The sequence below is a fragment of the Vanessa cardui genome, chromosome 27 (assembly GCF_905220365.1).
Source record: "Vanessa cardui chromosome 27, ilVanCard2.1, whole genome shotgun sequence".
Lineage (NCBI taxonomy): Eukaryota > Metazoa > Arthropoda > Insecta > Lepidoptera > Nymphalidae > Vanessa > Vanessa cardui.
The window spans coordinates 6,939,782-6,959,890 of NC_061149.1; the positions used below are offsets into that span (position 1 = coordinate 6,939,782).

At 35.6% G+C, this 20,109-nt stretch overlaps 2 protein-coding genes across 8 annotated transcripts in view; one reads left to right on the top strand and one right to left on the bottom strand.

Annotated features, from left to right (window-relative positions):
- LOC124541038 (serine/arginine repetitive matrix protein 1) overlaps positions 1 to 3,735 on the top strand; it is a 61,467-nt gene extending 57,732 nt beyond the window's left edge. For all 6 annotated transcript variants that reach the window (XM_047118829.1, XM_047118832.1, XM_047118827.1 and 3 more), the window contains 2 exons: positions 48 to 113; positions 378 to 3,735. In XM_047118829.1, the coding sequence (XP_046974785.1) occupies positions 48 to 113; positions 378 to 2,724 (2,413 nt within the window). In that variant the 3' untranslated portion in view covers positions 2,725 to 3,735. The remainder of the gene's footprint in view (positions 1 to 47; positions 114 to 377) is intronic.
- Positions 3,736 to 6,111: 2,376 nt separating this feature from the next.
- Positions 6,112 to 20,109, bottom strand: part of LOC124541200 (androgen-dependent TFPI-regulating protein-like) — a 46,970-nt gene continuing 32,972 nt past the window's right edge. The window contains exons 1-4 of one of the 2 annotated variants that reach the window (XM_047119069.1): positions 15,818 to 16,092; positions 10,452 to 10,592; positions 7,583 to 7,803; positions 6,112 to 6,984 (exon numbers count right to left, since the gene is read on the bottom strand). In XM_047119069.1, the coding sequence (XP_046975025.1) occupies positions 6,612 to 6,984; positions 7,583 to 7,803; positions 10,452 to 10,592; positions 15,818 to 16,066 (984 nt within the window). In that variant the 5' untranslated portion in view covers positions 16,067 to 16,092 and the 3' untranslated portion in view covers positions 6,112 to 6,611. Of the gene's footprint in view, positions 6,985 to 7,582; positions 7,804 to 10,451; positions 10,593 to 15,817; positions 16,093 to 20,109 lie in introns of those variants that run through there. The other variant, XM_047119070.1, reaches the window with a different exon arrangement.

Genomic DNA, 20,109 nt, shown 5'->3' on the forward strand with positions numbered 1-20,109 from the left:
GGTACATACATACATGAAATATCAATAAATTATCTTATATTTTCCAGGGGTGGAAGGAGAACCAGACCACGTAGACCTGGAAAGCGGCGTCCACATGATGATTACGATGACAGGTGAGATCAAATATCAATTTATGTTAAATAACAGCCAAGATACAAAATAAATGAAAAAAAAGCTAATTACATATAATATTTCAATTATCATGCTTATTTTTATAATTACAGTTATTGAAAACAGGATATTTACCATGTTTTTTTATTTTTATTTAATGGAGCTCGATATTTCGACATTATCTACGAATGTCTTAATCACGAGACTGTACTTTATTTAATGAATTACTATATTTTATTTATTATTAATTATAAAATATATTTCAGATATGAAACCCGATCAAGACCACGAGATGAACCTGAAGAGGATTACGAAGATAGGCGGTCCTACGACAGACCACGATCTAACAAGAGACCATATCCAGATAGAGATTATAGAAGACCCTACGAAGATGAAGACAGAAGGCCCTACAAAGGTGGAAGGAGACAAAACAGACCTAGAGATGAAGAGGAAGATAGGTATGTTCCCGATGATGAAGAAGATAGACCTAGAGGAGGTAAAAGGGGCGAGTATCGACCAAGAGACAAAAACCGGCCAAGAGATGATGAAAGACCTAGAGATGATTCTAAGTTTAAAGACGATAATATAAGACCAAGGGATGAAAAAACAAGAGGTGAGGGTAATTCGAGGGATGATATTAAACCACGCGATGAAATCAGATCACGGGATGAAATAAGACCTCGCGATGAAATCAAGCCACGGGATGAAATCAGACCACGAGATGAAATCAGATCACGAGATGAAATCAGACCACGTGATGAAATCAGACCACGTGACGAAATCAGACCACGTGACGAAATAAGGTCTCGAGATGAATATAAATCCAGGGACGAAAAAAGGCCAAGAGATGAAATTAGGCCACGTGATGAGAGACGACCATTTAGGGATGAAGCGACTGAACAAGAAAGCAAACCAAGAGAGAGCAGACCAAGAGATGAACGATACCAATCAAACGAAGGCAGAAGGTTATATGACAGACCTTATAGAAATAGAGATGACAGACCATATTCAAAGTCTGAAAAGAATAGTGATGTAGACGATAAAGTTCAGGAAGAAAAACGGCCAACCCCGACGGCCCCTGAAAATCAACCTCTTGTTAAACCAAACGGACATGGTATATTTAGTAAGCCAAGAATGCCGCCTAAAATTAAAAGGCCAGTTCCAATAAGTGAAAAGGAAAAATATGATTACGTTCCAATAACAACAACGAAAGCACCTCCGAAACATGATGATGAATATTATGACGATTACGAAGATGAGGAAGTAAGGAGACCGATGCCTTCTGCGAAAACAAGTACGATCCAACAGAGGCCGAAATACGAACCTGTTGAAAAAGAAAAATTTAAACCATCAAGACCTCATTACCCTGCAGTTGAAAAGGTTAAAAAGACAAAAAAGCCTATAGATTATGAAGAAGAAGAGTACTACGACGAGCCGCCTACGAGATCTCAGAAGTATTCCTCCAATCCGTTTAAAAGAGATGAACAACCTGCAAAATTGAAAGATGATGACTATTACTATGATGATAGAGAGAAAGCAACAGAGAAGCCGAGAAGAAAGAATGTTGAAGAAGATATAACTGCAAAAGTAAAAGATGTTAGGCCAAACGTCAAAATTGTAAGGAGGCCTTTTTTACCGTCTAGGGGTGGGAGTCCGTATCTTCCAAGAGGGCTACAGCCAGTAGCCGGAAAAGATCTGAGCTCACCACCCAGTACCACCCCTAAACCTACCACTACTTCTACTTCAACCACGACTACTACTACTACTACAACTACGACCACAAATACACCAGAACCTACAACAAGGACCATCCCTACAACAACAACTGAACGTCTGACAACAACCATTGCAACAGAGAAACCAACTGTAACATCTGCGCCCGAAGAAGAATACGAATATTATGATGAAGAAGATATTGAATATGAATCTAAAGATAATAAGGAATCAACAACAACAGCACACGCTACACCTGTTGTTAAAAAAAATCCCCCGCCTCCCACAACAACAACAACAACAACTTCTACTACTACCCAAGAAACAACAACAGACGATAAAGCAAAACTGCTCGCTACAAAAGTTTTAAGAAACTTTAATGATAATTACGAAGCAATTAAAGAAAAACTTGAATCCACACTATCACCGGGCGATTACCTCAAACCGTACCTGAGTCAGATACAAAACCAATACAGAGAGGTGAAAACAAAGAAACCAGAACCGAAACCGGAAGTATCGAAAGGGTACACAGCAACCGGTAAACCGTTGAAAATACCAGATATAAAACAGAATCTAGCCGATTCGATTGAAAACGATTATGACGTCAGGTTAAATGAAGCGTTAGCTCCAAACTTACCAGTGAGAATACCAAGTGGGTTTATAGTTCCTGCTGAAAGAGATTATGCATATTCAAGATTTAGGAATAATTTACATTCAGAGCCTCAATATGCTGCATCAGAAATAAGTCACTACCAAGTAAGGAAACGGCCGACAATATCTGGAGTCAGTATTAGAACCCCCTCTTCCTATTACATCCAGCCACAAAGGGTAGTTTATGATGAAGGTCTAGTGAGACCAGCTCGGCAATTGGTATATCGTCAATTCAGCGATATATTTTAGAAATGTGCTTTAGGTAACCTTTGAGAGATGATGGAAAAACCTTTCAGCATTAATGGAGATGCTCTAGGTTTTGACGAAAACAAATGTAAATGTTACGAGTGTTTTTAGAATATTTAAACGAAGATACGAAACGAGTTATAAACTTACAGTACAGAATTATTATTAGAGAGATTTTGTAAAATATAATTATGTATTTATTAGTACAGCAAGAATTATTTATTCGACCATGAAAATCAATGCACCGTTAAATTATAAATGGATGAGGAGAGAGTGGTGACATTATTTAAACTTACTGATCTTGATCTATTTAAAAAAGTTATTTTCTTTATTGTAAGCCAACATTACTGCCTATATATGCCTTACAGTTTTACTGATATTAAATTGGAATTTCTCTAAATACCTATTTAAAGCAGAAATAAAAACCAACTTCGAACAAAATACAATTTAAAAACAAATTAATATGCACTAAAAAGCAATAAAAATAATTTTTGAGGCCTAAGTAAAATGAAATGAAAAATATTAGACTACTTAAAAGTCGATTTACGATTATATAATGTTTTTATAATTGATGTCGATGTCTAGCTTTCAAACAAAAAAAATATCGGTTCACCCAGTGAAAAGTTATGAGGTAACAAACATAAAAAAAATTCAGACGAATTGATAACCTATTTGAAGTCGGTTACAAAGAAAAGAATTATACAAAACAGGTTAGTAAGTCAAGATATAAAGGCATTAATGAGATCAGTACGAGCAAATAACTGCAGGTTAACAGTGAATATTCTTAGTTACCTATTTTTATGTTAAGTTGATAGTATTTTTCAAAGGTTACCAAAAGTAATGGGGTCGTGCAGAGAATTTGACGACGAGCAAGTTGAGTTTATTTGAGCATCAAAAGTCGTTAAATACTTTGTCGATGTATTGTATGTCGATCAAGTTATTGGTAAACATTCTGTAATTATATTCGTAGTTTAGGTTTTTGTAAAAATTTAATAAATAATTATTATAAAATTATCATTTTCGTTTCATTCTTTGTCGAAGTGAAAAACTTCTGTACAAAATAAAGTTTTCAGCAGGCACAACAACAACAACAACAGCCTGTAAATTCCCACTGCTGTGCTAAAGGCCTCCTCTCCCTTTGAGGAGAAGGTTTGGAACATATTCCACCACGCTGTTCCAATGCGGGTTGGTGGAATACACATGTAGCAGAATTTCTATGAAATTTGTCACATGCAGGTTTCCTCACGATGTTTTCCTTCACCGCTGAGCACGAGATGAATTATAAAGACAAATTAAGCACATGAATCAGCGGTGCTTGCCTGGGTTTAAACCCGCAATCATCGGTTAAGATGCACGCGTTCTAGCCACTGGGCCATCTCGACTCTAACCCATAATAATGGTGTAATGGTCAGCATAGTTGCCTTCCAACCCAAGATAAGCAAACACAATTACTAAATGTGCAGTACAATTCTTTAGTTCGGATCATTTTTGAACCTAATCCATATTAATATTATAAATCCGAAAGTAACTTCGTAAACTAGAAGTAACCCGCAATCATCGGTTAAGATGCACTCGTTCTAACCACTGAGCCATCTCGGTTCAGCAGGCACATTGTGACTAAAAAGTGGCCGAATTTTTTTATAGATTATAATTCCAAACAGAGTAACTTTCATAATTATAATATTATTTTAAAGTAAATAAAACCATAGAAAGATGTAAAATAAAGTAACTACGAGAAAATGCTAATAATCAGCGAAAATCTGTATTGGAAAAAAACTGGAGTTTGTTAGTGTTTTGATGGAACACAGTAGATGGATCTTCTTGGTAGGGCTTTAGATCCTTTTTTTATTTTTTTTATGACATAGGTGGCAAACGAGCTGGTGGCTCACCTGATGGAAAGTGACAACCACCGCCCATGGACATCTGCAACACCAGGGGGCTTGCAGGTGCGTTGCCGGCCTCTTAGAAAGGAGTACGCTCTTTTCTTGAAGGTTCCCATGTCGTATCACAAAGTGGTTGTGCGAGGCAGAAAACTATACAGAGATGGAACTCGAGACAAAACCACGATATTTTTCTTCTTATCATGATTACAAACACACAAGTTCTTGAAAAATCATTTAGCAATTTATATATCTATTATTTGTCATATCTAAATAAATAAAAAAAGATATCAGTCTCTAAAACGTTTATTTTAATACAATTCATAATATTACATATCATTAAATATTGAAAACGTTAAACGATTCTATAAATATAACCAATTATTACCAAGAAGAACAATGGATGATAAATTAACATTGTGATTGTTACACTGTACATAAATATATAAAAAGTAAATAAATTTAATATTGCAGAGATATTTCGATCGAAGTTTTTTTCATTTACAACAAGCACGGAGAAAACCAGCACAACAAATTAGAAACAGTCGGAGTAAGAAAACCTTCGTCAATTTTCAAATTCATTCCTTTATCGAGTCTTAAGCTTAGTACCTTTTGAATCTAAACGTCAAATCATTGCGACGCAATTTATTCTCGATCGGTAAAGCAGATTATCGCTCATACTGAGCACACGAAAATAGATCTTAAGGTGACGAATCTTTTCTTACCCCGACTGTACATCTAATAATTTAAATAAGAAAAACATATTGGATACCCAAAAAATCTGTGCCAAAGTGTTCTTTGAAGCTAGAAATGTTTTTTTTTTTTAACTTAAGACATCGAAATGATCTATGGTTGCTGTTAGAACGATTACCGGACATTTGAAATGCAATTGCTTAAAGATATCTCCCTTGCTCGCGTATTTTTTCTATCTTTTGTCACTCTCATGAACTATAACGTATACTGTTATGGTAATCTCTTGGAGAATGTTATTGATAGTAATTTTGTTATGAGCCTTAAAATTGTGTCATTTAGATCCATTTTAGTTATAATGGTTAGTAAAATCATTATAGATATTCCATTGTGTATGGGAAAAAGTATTCACAGCCAGTCTATTTGGTGTTTTAGGTCCTAACTAAGAACATATAAATAGTCCAAGAAGAGATAATTTTATCCTAAGAGAAGGCTTGATGATTTTATATGAGACATATCCATCACCAGATAAAGAACATGTATTACAATGACTCTTTAAATTACACGTATTATACCAGGAATCTTGGGACAAAGAACGAACATTTATATATCAGAATGTCTTGCACATTTTAATTGTTTTAACAGACATATGTACGGTGTAATTACAATTGAAATTAGGTCGTAAGGCTTATAGAATAAAGTTGTTTTTTGTTTTACTAAAACTCAAATATAAAACCTTTTAGTCCATATCAAGGTTAGTATTAAGATCTGATGTTAATATTGCTTGTATACTTTGTCTTATTCTGTTAATATTAAAGTGTCTAAATAATTGTATATTATTATGCCTGTAGATCATATTGCACCTTATCTTTGTTTAAAACTAAAAGTAGAATCAAGTATTGCAATATAAATCGTTAACAAAAACATATAACTGATTTATTTCGGAACTTTTATTTGGTCTAAAAAAGTTATCAAATCCAGTCTCGACGGGAAAATGATTTATATTCTTTTTTATTTCGATTTCTTCGGATTTATTTGTAGCATCATTGTCTCCTCTTGTATTATATGCATTGGGTAAATTGATTTCATAATTTTTTCTTTGCCTCAATCGTATTTATGTGTCCATTAAATATCTTCATTTTCATGTCTTATAGCTACACCTTGTACCATTTCGAAAACAGCTCCTACAGATATCAAATATAGTCTTCTTCATCTACGCTTATCATATAATCTATTATTGGATTAAATTCTATTATATTATTATTAACACTACATTATTTAATGGCAACACTTAAATATTGATCTTTGTATAAATTGTCGTCACAATCTAGAATTTTCGAAGTGACTTTTGATGCTTCTAAATTTTAAGCTCCAAGTTTTTTTAGGTAACTCTGTTGCGTTCGAATCTGATGTAGTTCGACTGATTTCAGTAGCTTTCGTTTCGTTCGTTGTCGTATCGTTTTCGTTGACTTTATTATTGACAGCATTATCTCTGTCCTGATCTGCTGATTTATCTGTATTTGCTTCATTGTCTTCGGCGCCATGGATCAGTCTGTTGATCGGGAACTGGATTTTGTAGAAGAAGTACGACACCGACCAGATTAATATTTGGTATAAACAAACTTGCCACCAGTTCATGGTACCGAAGACCTGGTAAAGCCAGCGGTCCGTGAGAAAGTATATCGTGTAATATCTGAAAAAGTGAAAATAATAAACAATCAGTATTGTATATTAAGTTTGGATGTTTATGTATTTTACGATAGTTAAATACATAATTTGGGCAGGTTATTGAAACTTATGTTATAGTACGACACAACTTAGACATCACATCGGCAAAATTCGTAAAATCGATCACATCCGAGTTAAGTACGCAAATTCCCAAATTGTCAATATTTATTTCTTATGTCATGTTCTGATGATCTTTAAACAAATTTAATAACTTGTAATATCATATGACCTAATATATTCGTCAAATTGACACGTCGATTAACATGCACTTGCCTTCTCGGGTTGAACTGACGCGAGGATCTATAGATCGCTATAGCGACAAATAGCGTCGATAGAGAGCTATTTCTACTAGTTGTGTAAATCGGCAGTAATCGGTTTTATTGAATTTACCGATTTGTGCCGTACTATACCTGCCCAAGCTGACTGCGGAAGGAAAATAACTATTTCCAATAGCATTGGAATATCTTGTTTCAGTTAGCTGAACATGAAAAGTGGAGTGGCGTGGTGGAGCTAACTTTGTCCACAGGTGGGACTATATTTATTAAAAGTATAAAAAAACTTACACAATAGCGTACGCAAAAGCAACTATCCAGTACAGAATCAGCTCCAATTTTTGGTTTGTGGGGTGTCTTCTCGCTTGCAGCAATGTTTCAATGATGACCACAATGGTTATGTTGGTGTGGACGCAGTGGTTGAACCACCAGGGTACAACCTGGTCGTAGATCCGAGGGAACACCAGCTCTCTATCGATGGCGTAGACAGACCAGAACATGGCCGTAACGAACTGAAATAAAATAAAATAATAAATATTGGACATCACATACATTACTTTGATCCCAATGTAAGTAGCTAAAGTTGTGTTATAGAACCACGAACACCCAGATCCAAGACAATACAGAAAATTTATCATAATCTACATCGACTCGGCCTGGAATCGAACCTGGGACGGAGTGGCGTACCCTTGAAAACTGGTGTTTCATCACTCGACCACGGAGGTCGTCAAATTAATCGTAATTGATATGTAATATTTGTTAGGAGTTTGCACCAAACGTTTTAAGTCACAAAGATACCTGTCTATAAATAATTGGTTCTCTTTATCTATAAGAAAATGGCGCTGAGAGGATTATTAATCACTTGCTGTGCCCGCTTCGTGATATAAAAGTTTTTATAGCCTAAGTTGCTCCATATTACATCAGCTATCTGTCAGTGAAAGTCTTGCCAAAATCGGTCCCGCCGATCCAGAGATTAGTCGGTACTAACAGACAGACAAAAATAGTAAAAATGTTATTTTGGTATATGTACTGTATTTATATATGCATTTGTTTCGTGTCCTGCGGCGACACTTCTAGCGGGCGATCCGCCCTGGGAGCTCGTATATATAGAGCTGGTATACTCGCGGAAGTATACCGGTTCCGGGTCGAGGCGAGGGACCGCGGCGACCGTCCAGGGTCGGCGGAGATCGGGCGGATCAGGGCTCTAACCCAGCAAGCCCTGATCGCCCGATGGCGGGAGGATCTGGGATCTCCCACGGCGAGACTAGCGACAGTGGAGGCGATCCGTCCCCACTTGAGTCGCTGGGTCGAAAGGAAGCACAGCACACTGTCGTACAGAATGACGCAGGTACTTACCGGGCACGGATGCTTCGGTAAGTACCTGCACGGATAGCGCGGCCGGAGGAGTCACCCTCCTGCCACGAGTGTGGTGCGCAAGTGGACACGGCGTTTACGCCTGTACGAGTGTTCTGCGTTGAGGCCCCAGAGGCACATCCTTGCGGCGACTATGGGCGGAGACCTGCCGCTGCCGAGCGTTATCATCGGTAGCGAGATGTGCTGGTCAGAGATGCGGTCCTTCCGCGAAAGTGTCATGTCGCAGAAGGAAGCAGCGGAGCGGGATCGGGAAAGCAATGCCGCCACTGACTCGCTCCGCAGAAGACGACGGGGGAGAAGGAAAAGGCGCTACGCACACCTTCTCCCCCCGCCTCAATAGGCGCCGCAGGGATCAGGGGGGTCCCAGTACCCTGGGAATACCACCTAGGTGTTGGTTATAGGCGGGCCGACCGTCAGGGCGTCACGGTAGCATGCGTAAGCGATCCCGTGGCGTCCGCCGAAAGACGGAGAGGGCACCGCTGGTTTTTTAGTGGGTAAACCCGGTGTGCTTGGGGGCACTCGGCGTTCAGGGCTGCGGGGAGTGCCACCCCCCCTCCCCCTTTTAATCACATGGGGGAAGCGCGTAATGCGTTGCAAAAACAAAATGTATATATGCATTTATTAAGACCTAACAACGTTGACTATTTTGGTGATTTATAGTATATTCTAAAACATTCTTCAAATTATAGAAGTATTCACGACTACGTATGTATAGTCAGAGTAAGAAAACCTTCGTCAGTTTTCATATTCATTCCTTTATCAAGTCTTAAACTCTTAGTACCTTTTGAATTTAAACATCGAATCATTGCAACGCAATATGTCACTCTTGATCGGTAAAGCAGATTATTGCTCATATTGAGCACGATAAAATAGATCTTAAGGTGACGAACATTTTCTAACCCCGACTGTACATCACGAGTGTGAACTCAACTTTTTTTTAGGGTTCCGTACGTCTGAATACAAAAACGGAACCCTTATAGGATCACTCGTGTGTCTGTCCGTCCGTCGCTTACAGTCAATTATCTCCGAATCTATTAAACCGATTAAGTTGAAATTTGGTACACATATCAATTCCTGTAACCCAAATACAGAGGTGTGACGTGAGCAGATGAAATCTGTATATGGGGGTCATTTTTGGGGGGGAAGGGGAAAATTAAAAAAAAAAAATTCTGAAAACTGCATCGTGTGGCATATCAAATGAAAGGTCTTGTTGAGAAGATCTTAAATGTATTTTTTTGTAATTTTAAAATAAATAGTTTCCAAGTTATTCAAGAAAATAGATGAAAATTGACCATTCCCCCCCCCTTATCTCCGAAACTACTGAACCTAAAATTTTGAAAAAAATACAGAAATTAGTTTTCTTCTTATAGATTATAGGAAAACCTATAAGAAGTCCATGATATTAAAATAACATGGTAAATCACTCAATATTGTGCGTACCAACTCACATTTGCAGGTGGAACGTGTGGGAGAACATATTTTTTAACTCCAATGTTAAGTTTTGTTGAAATGGTTTGTAGATGAATATTTAATGAAAAAAATAAGCCCACAATGACCACAAGGTCAGATTTAAAAAAACATGATAGGATCGTACGGAACCCTCTTCACGCGAGTTCAACTCGCACTTGTCCCCTTTTTTTTTTGGTATAGGTTGGAGGACGAGCATATGGGCCACCTGATGGTAAGAGGTCACCATCACCCATAGACAATGAAGCTTACATCCAACCTTGGGAACTAAGATGTTATATCCCTTGGAACTTTAGTGTAATGTTTCAAAAATACTCACCAAAGTAAACGGAACAACCATTCCGCTGAATATGACATTTCTCCAGTATCTAATCTTCGCTGCTAATGAGTTTTCCTGCTTGTCCAGCCACTCCAGGATATCGTGCACCAGAGACAGACCGAGGAACACGGTCTGAAAGGTCTGCGAATAAAAAATTAAAATTAATTAAAAAAATTCAAATTAAGAACTCTATGGCTTGGTTCCAAAACGACGTAAATACATCTTTGAAAATTTTGCTTTTTTTTATACTAATCATTATTACATGGTATAAAACGAAGTCGCTTTAAAATGAAGCAAAGGATTTTGATGCGGTTTTTTTCAGTAGATAGATAGATTCAAGAAGAAGGTTTATATGTATGATACATGCAGAATATAGTAAAGAAACGCTGATAATTTTTGAAGTCCTGAAGTTATGTCGTAAATAAACAGATTTTTTACGCTTTCATTAGCAACGCTGACCGTATCCTATGAGATAGATCAAAATAATGTACCATAGTATTGTGTACCTTAAAAAAGTCTTCAAAAAAGGGCCACGAAGACATATGTCTATCCCTTAAGGATAGTTCACAAGAAGCGTTATTTATATTTTATTTTTTAAAAAAAGTAATGGCTTATTTTCGAATCTATTTTACTTGGTGGTAGGGCTTTGTGCAAGCCCGTCTGGGCTTGAATATTTTCGAAGATATTACAGATTTAAAACGCAGGGATGTATTATCTAATGACTTAAAAAACTGTGAGAATTGTAAGTCATTATGTGGTATATTGAGTATCAGCATTGCACTCATGCGATCCGGGGCGGGTCGCTAATATAATATAGAAAACACATCCGTATTTCCCCAATAAATTAAGTATGTCTGTTTAACTTACGATATATATATCAATCTCGGAGCAATGACCTTAATCACTGTATATTATGTAAATATTTACATAATATAACAAGTGTTTATTTAAGATTGTATACAGCGTATTACATGAGACCATGATACCTTTTAAGCACATATGTAGATAGTGGTGCTTGCCTGGGTTTGAACCCGCAATCATCGGTTAAGATGCACGCGTTCTAACCCATATATGTGCTTAATTTGTGTTTATAATTCATCTCGTGCTCGGCGGTGAAGGAAAACATCGTGAGGAAACTTGCATGTGTCTAATTTCAACAAAAAACTGCCCCATGTGAATCCAAGCGACATTGGTGCAGCATGGTATATGCTTCTAACCTTCTCAAAGGAAGAGTACGTTTTAGCCCAGTAGTGGGAAATTTACAGGCTGTTACTACTATACTATTTATTCGAATCTTAATAATTATATATAGCGGCGCGCGCTTTATTTGTTTCAATCAATCAATCAATCAAAAATAAACTTTATTTAAGTAGGCTTTTACAAGCACTTTCGAATCGTCATTTTACAATTAAGTGAAGCTACCACCGCTTCGGAAAATAGATTCTACTCAGAAGAACCGGCAAGAAACTCAGTGGTTACTCTTTTTCAAAATGTTTTTTGAATAAAATTTATTTTGATTCGATTTGATTTTTATATATACCGCGGAATCCAATGGCTCTAAATTATTGTCATCCGCCATGTTGAAATTATTCCCTCAGTCAGTACGCACGTGGCGCCGGAGCTGTCCCAAGACTAAGAGACCAAGAGCCTTCAACAAAGGAACATACACTGGACAGCCTTTTTAACCATTGACATCTTACCTGACAACCTATAAAACTTAATCATGTTGTAATCTAACAAATGAGGTCGTATACGTGGAAATTCATCACATATAAGTGACTTTTGTGGATGTGTGCGTTACTCACACGTTTTAACTGATTACAACCAACAGCTGATTCCGGCTCAGACCACATGTCTGACCTTTAGGGTAATCTTATTAGCGTTATCATCGAACGATATTATTTTAAAATGACACATGATTAATCCACGAACGATTGCCACACAGACGACCTCTGTTATCTATATGGCCTTCTACGTCTCGTTAATTTAACAAACAAAGTATACAATTAACTAATTTATAAATCACGAACGCCTCGGCTACGCACGGTGCAATACCGATACTAAATATACTACAAAATTTGTCTATTTACGACATCACATTAGAAACAAAAACCTACAAAAACCTTCCTCTCTAATCACTATATTAATAAAAATAACCGCATCAAAATCCGTTGCGTTTTCATTTTATGATCTAAGCATACATACGGACAAACAAAAAGCGACTTTGTTTTATACTATTTACTTTATAATTAATAATATAATTCCACGCGGTGAAGATTTATACAGTAACTAGTTTTAGTTCATATTTGTATATATGTATATATTTAAGCATTTAATGTTATTAATTCATACTGCATGCATGCATGCATACTGCATACTGTCTGTAGAGTGCAATAACGTCGAGCTTTTAACAAATCATATGATATATTTAATTAAGTAAATCTAAGGTATGTTTACCTTTATTTATTCTTCGATTGCAATTGTTAAAAAGTAAAAAAAAATGTTTGACAAAGTAAGTTTGATCAAAAACATCTTTATGTCGAAGAATGAGCAACGCATACTTTAACGTATATAATATATTATTAGCATAAACACCATATACATATATAGTATATATTAGTAGCATAAACACCATTGACTATGGTGGTCTTCGCTTCCGATGATAACATTGTTATCAGAGGGTGTTGAAATCAGCCCCAATCGGCCCTTATCAGCTGTTATCACGCGTCACTCCCGTGACGGAACTTTGGCCGTGTCGTCTGTTATCAAATCCCTGTCTGTTGCTTCACATGCAAGTTATTACGAGTCAATTATATTAAATTGGTATCGTGAGGAGAAACGGTTTATTGTACAAACATGCAATATTCATAATAACATATATATGTCACCGTATTTACAATATAGCGAAAAATAGTACGTTAAATTGCAATCTTATTTCATAGTACACAATATTTCGACAGATTCGAAATGTACATTTTACCAAGAAGACAATCTGTAATTAATTATTTCCAACAATTAAAATACATAAATATATTAAGGATGTTTTAATGCAATTGAATCATATTAATTTATTTCACAAGGATATATTCAATATAGCATCTAAAGATTTGATTTTTTAAATCGAAAACAATTTAATTGGTTGAACTTAATTAAACTTTGTCTAAAATACACTAGTAGGCACCTACACTACACAAAATTCGTTAGATTACATTCTATCCCGTCAGATTGTAATCTAACGAATTTTGTAATCTTACAGTGACAGATACATAACTAGCGACCGTACTGGCTTCGCACGGGTGCAATGTAATGACATCACAGTAGAAACTTATAACAAACTATTTTTAGCGAAGATACTACCGGTTGGGTTACGTAGTATAAAACAAAATCGCTTATTTCTGTCTGGCCCTATGTATGCTTAGATCTTTAGATACTATTTCGAGAGGAAGGTTTTTGTATATAAATACATAATATGTACAGTAAAAGAAACACTGATAATTGTAGAAGTTTCTACTGTGATATAATTTCATTGCACCCGTGCGAAGAAGGGGCGGGTCGCTAGTTAGTTATAAAGTATACAGACACATGCTCAAGAGATAACCTCAGCGTGGGTTATGAAAATAGTATTGTTCAAATCGGACAATTAATTAATTTGTTTAATTAACACGTAGTAAGTGATCCAGTGGTTAGAACGTGAATCTTAAACCATATACAAATAACCAAAATAACGGCCAAGTGGGAATCGGTTTCGAGCATGAAGGGTTCCGTATCGTCTACATAAAAACGATAATCACACACATTTATTGTATGGGTAGGCTCTATAAGTATTATGGATGTATTTGTAGTTATAGTGTCGATTGAAAAACATCAATTTTGAAAATCAATCATGTGTCACGGTTCACGAGATACAGCTGATGGGCAGATAGGTGGACAGCGGAGTCCAAATTGGGTCCCTTTTGACCCTTTGAATGCTCAATAATACATATACATATCAACCAACCATAATAGCAAATCAACCAAAAAAATCCTCATTTGACAGCAAACAGACCCGATATATGATAGACTGAGTCTGCGACCTTGTACGCGTTTAAATTAAAAAATATATATGTTTGTAGCCTAAATTACTTCTTATTATATCACTTATCTGCCAGTGAAAGTCCCGTCAAAATCGGTCCAGCCGTTGCAGAGATTAGCACGAACAAACAGACAGACAGACCGACAAAAATTGTAAAATATGTTATTTTGGTAATTGTACCGTGTATACATATGCATTGAGTAAAAAAGGGCTATTTTAATATTACAAACAGACACTAAAATTTTATTATATGTATAGTTAACAATTATTGTATCATTTGAGACATGTATCAGAATAGCGTAACTCACTCAGCTGTCAACATTTCACGCGTGAGATACAGAAAAGTGAATTATAGAATCGTCCTGCGGGACTACGTAACTTGAAAAAGCCGATTCGAAATACAAGCACGCACCCTTATTATTGAAATTAATAATTAAAAACATATGACATTAGTGTTTTTATTGTTACAATTAATTAGAAAGTGAATTATAGAATCGTCCTGCATATCTACGTAACTTGAAAAAGCCAATTAGAAATATAACAAATACGCACCCTTATTATTGAAATTAATAATTAAAAACATATGACATTATTTTTGTATTGTTACAATTAATTAGAAAGTTTTAGTATGCCTTTAACTGCAGTCTGGACTAGTAGTAGTCGCCGGCTTCGGTCGCGTTTGGTTGTCTTGTGTCAGGCAAAAAAGTAGCCTATGTTCTTTCTTGGAGTTTTGAGTTTGTGTCATACTAAATTCATCAAATTCGGTTCAGCGGTTTCGTCGTTATAGAGCTACAGACAGACAAGAGTTCCTTGCACATTTATAATATTAATACAGACAGGCATTTACAGCACTGTTGAATTAAATAAAAAGCAATTTATTTGGCTAGGTTTAGTATTATTAACATTTATTAAATATAATATGTAAATCTACCATCGGTTCGGAAAGTAGATTCTACCGAGAAGAAACGGCAAGAAACTGAGTAGTCTTTTTGAACAATTCAAAATACAGTCATGTTAGTTACATACAATTATATATGTATGTAATATATCCTGACTGGAAGTCAATAATAAATAATTCCACGCTTGATTATCGTATTTAAAATCTTGTATTGAACAGTCTTCGTTACCAATGTATGTTTTTTAAGTGATATAAATTTATGAAACAGCAAATTTCATTCAGAATTAATTCCTAGCTGAAGAAGAATTTTTCATTTTATGTTTGTTCTGAAGCCAGGACGAGTAGCTAGTATATAAGTATAATGAATTGTAGGTATAAAAATGTGTAGGTACTTACAAAATTCCACCCAGTAAGGTAGGCCTCTTTGAACGTATACAAAATTCGTATATCTGGGTTTGGATTGTTGGCAACATTGAGGCTCGGAGCGGTTATCCCAATGTAACAGTGGTGGAGAATACCGAATATATGAAACACAGTCCTCCAGTACAAATTCGTGTCACTTCGATCGAATAATTTTTCATTTTCCGTTATCAAGAAACACAAAACATTGTAAAATATATTCGTATCACGCCAAAGTTCTTCCATTTTTTTAATTATATATTATTATATTACTATTTTATTATTAATATATTTTGTATGATTATAAATAAAATTTAAACTAAATAATTAAAACTAAGTAACCGCCCCAACTAAGGTTACGGGCGACTGTTTTGTTTTATAAAGAGGGTACGTTGAAATGTCTAATGGGAGTGTTGCCATATCGAAATGAAAATTACCGTTTTTTTAGTCATTTCGAAATTATGTATATTTATTTAATGAAATTGAATAACGTTTTACAAGCTAAAAATAACAGGAAAGTGATTCTATAAAATAAAAAATCGATAAAACAAAAACATATTATTGTTTTTGCTCGTGTCTGTGGATCTACAAATAACTTTTTTTTTAATACATCCACAATCACACAAGCAGAAACAGAAACACATCCATGTTTTCACATCGCTCGTTTGTGCATAAATGACGTTTTGCTTTTTTTTATTTGAATTTGTTTTTCCCTCTATAAATGTTCAAAATGTTCTATAAAGTCTGCTATGCATGTATTTAATGATTTTTTGTAAATTATTCTTTATAAATTTTTGTTATACATATAAATGAAGCATAATCTGAACTAAGCTACACTTTTTATAAAGTATATCCTAATAGTGTACTTAACTTATAATAATATTCAACTAATTGTTATTTTACGTAATTAAGTAATATTTCATCAGTCAATGAATGCGTCGGTCAGAAAACAGCTACTAACCCTGTGTATGCGCAGCATTAGTTATAAATTTATGCACCTTGTATTTAAAAAAGTAAAGTAACAGCCTGTAAATTTCCCACTGCTGAGCCACTGAGGCCACCTCTCCCATTAAGGAGAGGGGTTGGAACATATTCCACCACGCTGTTCCAATGCGGGTTGGTGGAATGCACATGTGGCAGAATTTCAATAAAATTAGACGCATGTCGGTTCCCCACGATTTTTTCCCTTACCGCCTAGAACGAGATGAATTATAAACACAAATTAAGCACATGTATATAGTGATGCCTGCCTGGGTTTGAACCCGAAATCATCGGTTAAGATGCACGTGTTCTAACCACTGGGCCATCTCGGCTTGTACTTAATAATATACATATATACTAGCTGTGCCTGTGACCCCTAAACGCGAACAAAACTCCAGGCGGCAACTAGTATTAATCACTTAGTTATATCAATGAAATAAATTAATACTAACGTATTAACATATAAGCCATTATAACTTTTTAAATTGACATAAAAAAAAATCTCCAACAAAATGTGTAATTATATAAAAAATATATACTGACAACACTGATATCATTAACGTCAACTAAATAAGTATATTTTATCTATATGCATTTACTGATTCGTTTACTTAAAACGTTATCTTAGCTAGACAAATAAATAACGATTATAATTATATTAACTACCGCGTCTGACCAATCAAAACATTGGACTTTCGACAGTCTGCCTTTATGACGAAATGAAACAATTTATCTATACATATAATAAAATTGGAGTGTCTGTTTGTAATATTAAAATAGCCCTTTTTTACTCAATGCATATGTATGTATACACGGTACATATACCAAAATAACATTTTTTACAATTTTTGTCTGATTGTCTGTTTGTTCCGGCTAATCTCTGGAACGACTGGACCGATTTTGACGGGACTGTCACTGGCACTTAGCTGATGTAATAAGGAGTAACTTAGGAGTAACTTAACTTTTTGTGAAATTCGAACGCGTGCAGGTCTCGGGCACAGCTAGTCTACACACACATATATATATGCATATATGCAAGGGCGGGTACAGGTAGGCGGGTGATACATATAGATTATAATCAATCGCGAGATTGTAAACTATCGAAAGGTACTGCTTACAATTTAGTGCATTATTTAGGTAGGTTTTAATCTATCGAAATAAATTTAAGTTAAATTATAAAAACTCTAAGCTAATCAAATGGAAACATTATGACCTACCGAAACTATATAAGTTAAATAAACACAACCGTAGCCTTTCGCCTATTTTGTTTTGTCATCCTGTAAATTTATCAGCCTGTAAATTCCCACTGCTGGGCTAAAGGCCTCCTCTCCCTTTGAGGAGAAGGTTTGGAACATATTCCACCACGCTGTTCCAATGCGGATTGGTGGAATGCACATGTGGCAGAATTTCTATGAAATTTGTCACATGCAGGTTTCCTAACGATGTTTTGCTTCACCGCTGAGCACGAGATGAATTATAAAGACAAATTAAGCATATGAAACAGCTTGCCTGGGTTTGAACCCGCAATCATCGGTTAATTAAATGCATAACATCGATGCTATTAAATTACAACTCTGTAGGAAGTGGTTCAAAATAAACTCGCAAGATTTGATCTGAGCAAACCAACAATGCAACAGTTATATTAAACTACTAAGTTTAGCAAAATATTTTTAAATTTAATTGGTTTTAAAAATAATTTCAATGTTGTTATTTTTGATATCATGCTTCTTTCAGAGCGTTATAAAAATGTTGTAAGTTAATTTCGATTATTATTATATTTATTTTTAAATACGTAATATTTAAAAATAAAATAGTAACACCGAGTAATATATAACTACGCGGTTTTCCCGCGTTTTAGTTGTCTGGTGTTAGAGATGAAAATAAGTATATGTTTCACATAAACATATAACCTAACTATTCAAGATTTGATATACTAAATGGTTTTGTTTTGTATGTGTATTTTTTCTGTATAAATCTTTTGTTTTGATAACATCCTTGTACATTATATAAAAATATATTTCCATGCGAGTCTAGACACAATATAAGTAGATACTCGTAAAATTTTATTTTAGTAAATTGGTGTTAAATAATTACTCGTATTTTATAGTTTTGTTTATTTATTATTTATGGTATAGGTTGGCGGACGAGCGTATGGGCCACCTGATAGTAAGTGATCACTATCACCCATAGACAATGACGCTGTAAGAAATATGAACTATTCCTTACATCGTCAATGCGCCACCAACTTTGGGAACTAAGATGCTATGTCCCTTGTGCCTGTTATACTGGCTCACTCACCCTTCAAACCGGAACACAACAATACTGAGTGCTGTTGTTGATACTAGTTTATATACTAGTACTTAGTAGTTAGTTTATATACTAATTAATGAACGCAGTTTTGTTTGCGTTTAGAGGTCAGTCAGGACTAAAAAAGTCCTTATTTGGGGTTCAAGTGTGCTTTACAACAATTTTAACAAATTCGTTTGTGAGATTTTTGTGAGGAGATGATAATGACAAAATATTTGGTAATTTGTACCAGTATGGCGGTTCTTCGGGGCAATAAGGAAAATGATGGTCATAGCGCTCGCACCGGCGGCCCAGTCGCGTGGCTTTAATCGAACGCGTCGGAAAAATAACGAGTGTCGAACGATTTGTTCCACAAAAATGCTTGTATTTTCAGATAGTCATTTCAAATAGCTACATTGGGGTCAGAGTAATGTATGTGTTTTTGTCCAACACACGCATGCAAAATTCAAATGATTTTTTTGTTTAAATTACGTACAGAAGTTTAACTTCTCACGCGCACAATAGTTCCTTTTTTTTAATTGTAATTGTTATTGTTAACGGAACGTGATAATGTAGTAAACACCAATCGTTTTCTTAATTAATTGAAGTCGAAATACAAGATACAACAACAACAACAGCCTGTAAATTCCCACTGCTGGGCTAAAGGCCTCCTCTCCCTTTGAGGAAAAGGTTTGGAACATATTCCACCACGATGTTCCAATACGGGTTGGTGGAATACACATGTGGCAGAATTTATATGAAATTTGTCACATGCAGGTTTCCTCACGATGTTTTCCTTCACCACTGAAGCACGAGATGAATTATAAAGACAAATTAAGCACATGAATCAGCGGTGCTTGCCTGGGTTCAAACCGCCGGCGTAAGCTGGTTCCACAAAGTGGTTGTGCGAGGCAGAAAATGTCAGTTTTCAAATCCGCAATCATCGGTTAAGATGCACGCGTTCTAACCACTGGGCCATCTCGACTCTAACCCATAATAATGGTGTAATGGTCAGGATAGTT